This window comes from Galeopterus variegatus, unplaced genomic scaffold, assembly GCF_000696425.1.
Source record: "Galeopterus variegatus unplaced genomic scaffold, G_variegatus-3.0.2 Scaffold26, whole genome shotgun sequence".
In the NCBI taxonomy this organism is placed as follows: domain Eukaryota; kingdom Metazoa; phylum Chordata; class Mammalia; order Dermoptera; family Cynocephalidae; genus Galeopterus; species Galeopterus variegatus.
In genome coordinates this window covers 1130194-1138193 of record NW_007726137.1, presented here as the reverse complement: position 1 = coordinate 1138193, position 8000 = coordinate 1130194, and the positions used below count along the sequence as shown (strand labels likewise).

Here is an 8000-nt window from a genome sequence, read left to right as displayed (position 1 = left end):
CCGCGGGCCGCGCCGGGCATCTCCCCCCAAGGGGCCTCCTGGAGAACCCACCTGTGCCGCCCTCGAGCCAGGCCCCACTCCGGCCGCCGAGCAGGGACCTGCAGGGCGCGGCAGAAGGGCGGTGCTCCGGGGCCTGGGCCGCGGATGGTCCCAGAGGAAGAGAAAAACGGGGAGGTGGATGGGAGGCGGGGGGCGCTAGTGACCGCAAGTGCTGCGGAGGAAAAGCCTGGGGATGTGCCAGCGCCTCCAGGAGGGCCGAGGAGACACGGGGGACCCTGCCCTTTGAGGGCTGGCTGGGAGGCAGAGTCCAGCAGAGAGGGTGGTGCCCACGGGTCTGAAGAGGAGAGCAGGCGGGGGAAGGTGGGAGGGTTCACAGTCCTCAGTCCCTGGAGGACTCAGCCATTCCGCGCAAACCGCATTGAACATCTGCTGTTGGCAGGGCTCTGCGCAGGCTCTGGAGATGCAGCCACAACTAGGGGCCGTCTCTGCCCTCCATAGGTGCCTTCTGGGGCGCACGGACAACAAACTGAAGAGTAAACAAGCCAGAGATGTCTCTTGTGTCTTGAGGCTGGCGGTGCCTGGAGGCAGCTGGGACTAAGTGACCGGGAGGAGCTGGCCAGGGCAGGGGACAGCCAGTGCAAAGGGAAGGACAGGGCAGGGGACAGCCAGTGCAAAGTGAAGGCGAAGGTGCCCGTTTCCTGAGGGGTCCCTCAGACCCTGGCCCTGAGCGTTCAGTCCAGCCTGCTGCTCCCTTCATCTCCACAGGGCCCCACCACCCCCCTCAACCAGGCCACACCCCTGAACCTGCCCGCCTGCCTCGGCCCAGGCACGGTGCTGGTGTGGAGGTAGGGGGTTGCTAAAGCCAGCCCCCCATGGTTCAAACCGCAGCTGCCTTCTGAGGGAAGCAGTATTCAAGGTCATTCCTCTCTCCTTTCAGTAGAAGGCGGGGTGCTTCGAAACATCTTAAAAAGGAAAACCCACATCTGACCGTTGCTGGCTAAATTTAACTGTGCTTCCTGACCCCACGTGTTAATTAAAATGGCAAACAATATTTCTATCGAACCCTCTCATGAACTTCATAGAATATCTTCCAAAATAATTAGCAGCTTCTCCTTGAAGGTACCTTAAACCTTTAAACACCAGCCAGGAACACAGCACCCACCCCAGGGGGAGATCCTGTCCCATGTCTGCTGCTAGCATGGGTGGGCTCCATGAACGGGCCTTCGTGGCTCAAGACCACCTGGACCTCTGGGGCTGTCTTCTTCAACTCCCTTCTGTGGAATATGCATAAAGCAAATGTACTTCACAGGGCCTGGTTTTCCAACCTTGCAGTTTCAAATATTGACCTTGTAAGGACAGAAAATTTTCCTCAGGCTATAAAGTCTCTGGTGTGAGATAAAGATTTGTGGCACAGCAAGGTTGCTGGCTCTAGGACAGACTGGTTACTGACTGTTATGTAAAGGTACTGAGAAATTGCTGTAAGATCATTTAATTGTCCAATGGAATGTCATCTGGCTTGTTTCACTGAAAGTTACCAGCCTATATTGTTAAACGATAACCCCACCTATGTCTCTTCCTGTAACTTCCTGGTCTGGAAAATAAATGCAGGAAGAGAACCCCAATTTGGGGTTAATTTCCCAAATGGAAGGGATGGCTCTTGCTTGAGCATCCCAAAGGGAGATAAACCACTTCGGGGCCCCTCACTGCTCAGAAGAGATGGGCTTTGAGTAATCCTTTGTGGCACCATCAACCAGGGGAAGTGGGGTGACAAATCATGGGGGGGGGCAAAGCAACAAAATGCAACACCCCTCCTTGCCTTAGTCAGCATGGAGGGGCTACCATAGACCGGGAACTCAAATGACACGTTTATTTTTCACAGTTCTGGAGCTGGGAAGTCTGGGACCAGAGCACCAGTGTGGTCAGGTTCTGGTGAGCGCCTCTTCTGTCCCTGCTCCCCAAGGCAACCACCATACTGATGTCTAACTACACTGTTACAGGTAAAATTGTGTCCCCCAAAATTCATATGTTGAAGCCCTAACCCTCAGTACCTCAAAATGTGATCTTATTTGAAGATAGGGTCTTTACAGATAAGTTAAAATTAGGCCTTTAGGGTGGGCTCTGATCCAATATGGCTGATGTCCTTTTACAAAGGGGAAATTTGGACACACACAGGGAGAATGCCATGTGAGGACAGAGGCAGAGGTGGGGCTGATGCTTCTACAAGCCCAGGAGTGCCACAGCTGGAGGAGTGGCCTGGCATGGATTCTCCCTCATAGCCTTGGAGAGAACCAACCCCACCCACACCTTGATCTGGGACTCCAGGCTCCAGAACTTCAAGATGGTAATTCCTGTTGCTTAAGCCATCCAGTTTGTGGCGCTTTGTTACGACAGCCCCAGGAAACCCATACACGATAGTTTGTACGACTGTGCTGGCCTGCGTTGAATGGCACAGAAGTGCAATCAGGGTCTGTGTTATTTGGTGATTAGCTTTCACTCAGCGTTTTATTTGTGAGCTCCATGGATCAGTCTTTTTAATTGCTGCTGCAAATTAAGTTGCCTGTCAATTGCGGCCATTCCATTGTAGCTGTATTCTATGGTTTATTTATTCTGTTGTCAGTGAGCATCCTTGTCCATGTGTCTGGATACCACATGCACACATGTCCACACGTCTGCTAGAGTAATACTGCTGGGTCATGCGACATGCTATGTTCACCTTCAGAAGATGATCTCAAACTGTTTTCCAAAACTCCACACAAAAATAGTGATTTGCCCTTCCATCAGCAATGTGGGAGACTTCAGTCTGCCGCACGCTTGCCAACCCTGCACACAAACAGCTTCACAGCTGCAGCATTTCTGGGAGGGGTGTGGCTATCTGTCAGTGTGGTTTTGACTATTCTCTGATGGCTGGGGGGGCTGGCACTTGTCACAGATGCGTCTGCTACCTGCAGGTCTTCTGGTGAGGCTATGGCAAATGTCTGAGCATTTTTCTATTGAGTTTCTTTTTCTTATTGATTTCTAGGAATTCTTTATATCCGTATACTCTGAAGGTGATTCTTTCATCGATGACAGTCGATTCTCTTTTATTCACGGTAGTTCTGTTCTGTAAAGAACTGCGTTAACTGCTCATTGCAAGCACCGAATGAGCGAGCATGGGAGTGGTGCTCTCACAGACATGTGGAGCTGAGGACGTAACCTGGCTTATGTGTCCCCACTGAAGGACACCTTATTGATTGTGAATACACAAGGGTACCGTCAAAAAGTTAGTGGAAATCAAATTAAAAGATGATGCGACTTCATGAGCTCTTTGGAGTGCCCTCGTATACACACACATATGTGCAATCGTCCCTCAGTACCCGTGGGGGGTCGGTTCCAAGACCCCCTGAGGATACCAAACTCCACAGGTGCTCAAGTCCCTGATATAAAATAGTGTACTGTTTGCCTATGCAATCCTCCCAGATACTTTGTCATCTTTAAATTACTTACAATACCTAATGCAATGTAAATGCTGTGTAAATAGTGCTGTGCTGTGTTGTTTAGGGAATAATAGCGAGAAAAAAAGTCTGCACGTTCAGTACAGACGCAACCATCCTTCTTTTCTGCATTTTTTTGTTGTTGTTGTCGTTGTTGTCCTTCTTGTGACCGGCCCGCACCGCGCTCAGCCAGTGAGTGCACCGGGCCGGCCATCCTTATATAGGATCCGAACCAATGGCGGGAGCGCTGCTGCACTCCCAGCGCCGCACTCTCCCGAGTGCGCCACAGGCTCGGCCCTTTTCTGCATATTTTTAATCTGCAGTTGGCTCAGCCAGTGAGTGCACCGGGCCGGCCATCCTTATATAGGATCCGAACCAATGGCGGGAGCGCTGCTGCACTCCCAGCGCCGCACTCTCCCGAGTGCGCCACAGGCTCGGCCCTTTTCTGCATATTTTTAATCTGCAGTTGTTGAAGCCACAGATGCAGAGCCCGCAGATCTGGAGGGCAGATGGTGTATACATCTGGCTCACTAAACTTAACACCGGCCGTCGGCACCGTACCTGAGGCCTGAGCGAAGCTCGTCGAACACACAGGTTTTCCCTGTGAGGCACACACAGCCATCAGCGCCTGCACTGTGCTTGGGACCATTATAAACAGTAAAATCGCCAGCAGAAGCACAAAGGTGTGGAGAACGTGGCACTGGATAGACCACAACCGTGGAAAGGACGCTTGTAGACAGTATGAGCTGGCACTAGCAAGTGGAGTGTGGCTCGTTCCACCACAGTGGGAACGTGTGCATTAGTGCTCAGGTTCTTCTTTGCTCTGTGTGTGTCCAGGAATGACCCTGTGTTTGGAAAATAGAATAATTTAATCAGGTTCCCTCGCCTTGGGTATGGTTGGGGGTGGTGTGGCACATTCTTTGTAAATTGTGTGTGGGGGGGTGGAATTAGTACACCTGCACGTGGCACCACAGCTTGCCTGGCATTGACTGCCTTGGGCATCCGTCCTGTGTGGCCATGCTCTCTAACCACAACTTCCAAGGACCTGTTTGCCGGTTACCTAGCTCATAGACCTGTGTGTGATGAGTCTGTGACCCAGTCCGCGAACAGGCTTGAGGGGTCTGTGAGCTCCGGACCCAGCCCTAGCCCAACAATTGGCCCAGTCGGCAGGATTACAAGCAGGTAAAAGAGCTTGACAATTGGCATAGTCTGTGACAGGATTCTGAGCAGGTACAGGAGCCAAAAGCCCCTGGAAGAAGGAGGAAATGTGGCTACTTTTGAACATGCTCTGTCCTATGGCCGCTTTCCTGTTGACTGGGATCTGGTTGCTGCACACTGTACTGCAAGGCAGCATAGACCAGGCACTACAATGCAAAACCCCTTGGGAAGGGGGGGAAATGTGTCTATCCTTGAGCATGTGGTGCCCGGTGGCCACTTTTCTGCTGACCAGGGCCTGGCTGCTGCTCACTGTGCTGCAAACTGATTGAGAGCTGTGGCAGAAAGCAGAGTCACTGGAAGCACAGATGACTGTCCTGGAGGATGACATGCAGTGACTGGCTACTCCTGCCCCTCACACCAGGGAAGACAATTGACCCAGTGGTGAGGTGGGGGAGACCGTGTGTCTCCAGGCACGACCTGTCATGCATGAGAAAATGAAGCACGAGCAGCCTATGGGACCAGGTGGACAACCCGTGGGTGATCTACAGGTGACCCAGGTCTCCACCTATGTCCCGTATACCCAGGCTGAACTGGTTGACTTGGGAAGACAGTGCTGGCAGAAGCAGGGAGAGCCCCTGGCTGCTTGGCTGCTGTGGTCATGGGACCTAGGGGTGGACAGTGTGATGTGCTCTGGTGAGGAGGTGGACAAATTGGCCTCCATCACCATGCGCCCTTCCCTGAGGCAGCAGCTACAGAATAGCTGCAGATATGCACAAGGGCCAGGTAATCACTCCTTGATGGACTGGGTGAATGCAGCTGCCCAAACCATGTGGGCAAATGCTGGAGCACTGCCCAAGATTGTGAGTAAATGGCAAACGTATGCTGAGCTGGTCCTAATCATTTGGGAGCTGGGGATGCAGCAGTCCATGATTAATGTGAACACTCGTGGCCTGGATGATGAAAACTTTACAGGCAGCATGAGAGACACAGTCCTGCAAAATGCCCCATCAATGTCCTTTGGGTCACTGATGGCCATACTGGCCCATACATTGGTCGTTCTATACACGAGGTAACGACTGATAGCCAGCTTGGGTGAAGTAGGGATAGCAGACAAGCAAAAGGGGTCTGAAAGGTGGCTAAGACCAAACCCCCAGGAAATGCTCAGGATTTTATCCCAAAGGGACCAAGCAAGACTAGCTGTAAGCAGATGTGGTTTGACTTGCTTGCAGCAGGGGTTGATAAAAAGAAAATTGGCTGGCAGCCAAACGCAGTTCTGTTTGCCTTTCGGCAGCAATTGCGCCCTGAACAGCGTTTCACCAAATGTCTGGAAACAGGTAGCAAGGTGCACTCAGTGGATTTAAAGGACTTTTTAAAGGTTGCTCCTGAGGAGGTGGATGAGCTGTTCCATTTCGATTAGGGAGCAGGCCAAGGTACTCATCTTTTGGGGGCAGGTGAGTACTGGAGGCCTCATGTTGAATTGGCAATACATTGGTCAGGGACAAATGTGCAGTGTGTTCTAGCATTGGTGGATACAGGAGCAGAATACGGCTTGATATATGACAATCCAGATAAGTTTCCAGGGGCCACAGTTTGTATAGATGGCTATGGAGGACACACTACTGAGGTCAAAGCTGTGTCACTGCCATTGGGCACAGGAAGATTACCTCCTCGTGTATATACTGTATATAAATCCCCTGTAGCTGCATACATCTTGGGTGTGGATGTACTTTATGGTTTAAACCTGCAAGCAACAGTTGGAGTGTTTCAGCTGTGGATATGGACAGTAAAGCCTGTGTTACAAGGATGTGCTAAACATGGCCCACAGGTGTTAGCCAAGCCAAGACGTGTAGTTAATGTAAAGCAGTATCACCTACCAGGAAGACATGCAGAGATAAGTGCCACTATATTGGAGTTAGAGAAAGTTGGCATTATTACTATCCAGCTCATAGCCCATTTAATGCTCCAGTATGGCCAATGAAAAAGCTTGATGGTACCTGGAGAATGACTGTAGATTATTGAGAACTGAACAAACCAGTGCCTCCTTTGCATGCAGCTGTCTTCAGTTCACGACTTGATGGATCAGCTGATGACTCAGCTGGGGACTTATCATTATGTATTGGACCTTGCAAATGCTTTTTTTCTCTATTCCAATCTCGGCTGCTAGCCAAGGTCAGTTTGCCTTCACCTGGGAAGGAAGACATTGGACCTTTCAAGTATTGCCCCAAGGTTATCTGCATAGCCCAACCATCTGTCATGGTTTGGTGGCTGGGGACCTAGGCAAGTGGACTAGGCCCAGCATGGTTACAACATTTCTCTACACTGGTAAGATGTTACTAACCTCTGATTCTCTTGCACATTTAACCCAGGAAGCAGCAATGCTATTAAGTAATTTGGAACAATGTGGGTGGGCCGTGAACATAGCCAAAGTGCAAGGACCTGGGATGTCGGTCAAATTCCTAGGAATGGTCTGGTCGGGTAATACAAGAGTCATCCTAGAAGCTGTTATAGAAAAGATACAGGCATACCCTTGACCCATAATGGTAGCTCAGCTACAGACATATTTGGCACTTTTGGGGTATTGGAGAGCTTTTGTACCCCATATGGCCCAAATGGCACACTTAGTATAGGCATTGAAAAGAAAAGAGCCATCTGGGATTGGACTGAGGAAGTAGAACAAGCTTATCAGGCTATGAAAAGGGCAATACAGCAAGTACAGGCTTTACAAGTGGCTGATCCCACTAAGCCATTTGAGTTAGACGTAAATATAATCCAGGAGGGGTTAGGATGGGGTTTGTGGCAGAGCTAAGACCAATTCTGCACACCTGTAGGATTCTGGTCTCAGGTCTGGAAGGTGCTGAAGTGCATTATTCTCTAATAGAAAAGCAGTTAACGGCTGTGTATTCTGCCTCGATGGCCACTGAAGCTATCACAGGAACTGCCAAAGTCCTAGTAAGGACAACATATCTCGTACTAGCTTGGCTACGCATATGGGCAACCAACCCTAAAACAGGTGTAGCTCAGAGTCCCACTCTCTCTAAATGGGGAGCATATACAGAACAAAGGAGCCACAGTGTCAACGAGTCCTCTGTCCAAAGAGTTGCAAGCTGTGCTAGGCCCAGTAGAGGTCGTGGAGGAAACTTTGACACAACTGTTACCCATGGAGGTGGAGGCTACACCTTTCCATGAGGGACAGGGACATATCACAGAGCAAGCTTGGTATACAGATGGCTCTAGCATGGGACCCTCAGCATCATGGACACCTGTTGCTGTCCAGCCCTTAACAGATACTATGTGGTATGAAAATGGCACAGGGCAAAGCAGTCAATGGGCAGAATTGAGAGCTGTTTGGATGGTAATAAAAAATGAGCCTGG

The 8000-nt window shown here is 50.6% G+C and overlaps 1 protein-coding gene across 1 annotated transcript in view; it reads right to left on the bottom strand.

Annotated features, from left to right (window-relative positions):
• DGKQ (diacylglycerol kinase, theta 110kDa) overlaps positions 1 to 757 on the bottom strand; it is a 16517-nt gene extending 15760 nt beyond the window's left edge. The window contains exon 1 of the mRNA XM_008569534.1: positions 705 to 757. Coding sequence (XP_008567756.1) covers positions 705 to 757 — 53 coding nt within the window. The remainder of the gene's footprint in view (positions 1 to 704) is intronic.
• Between the last annotated feature and the right edge of the window lie 7243 nt (positions 758 to 8000).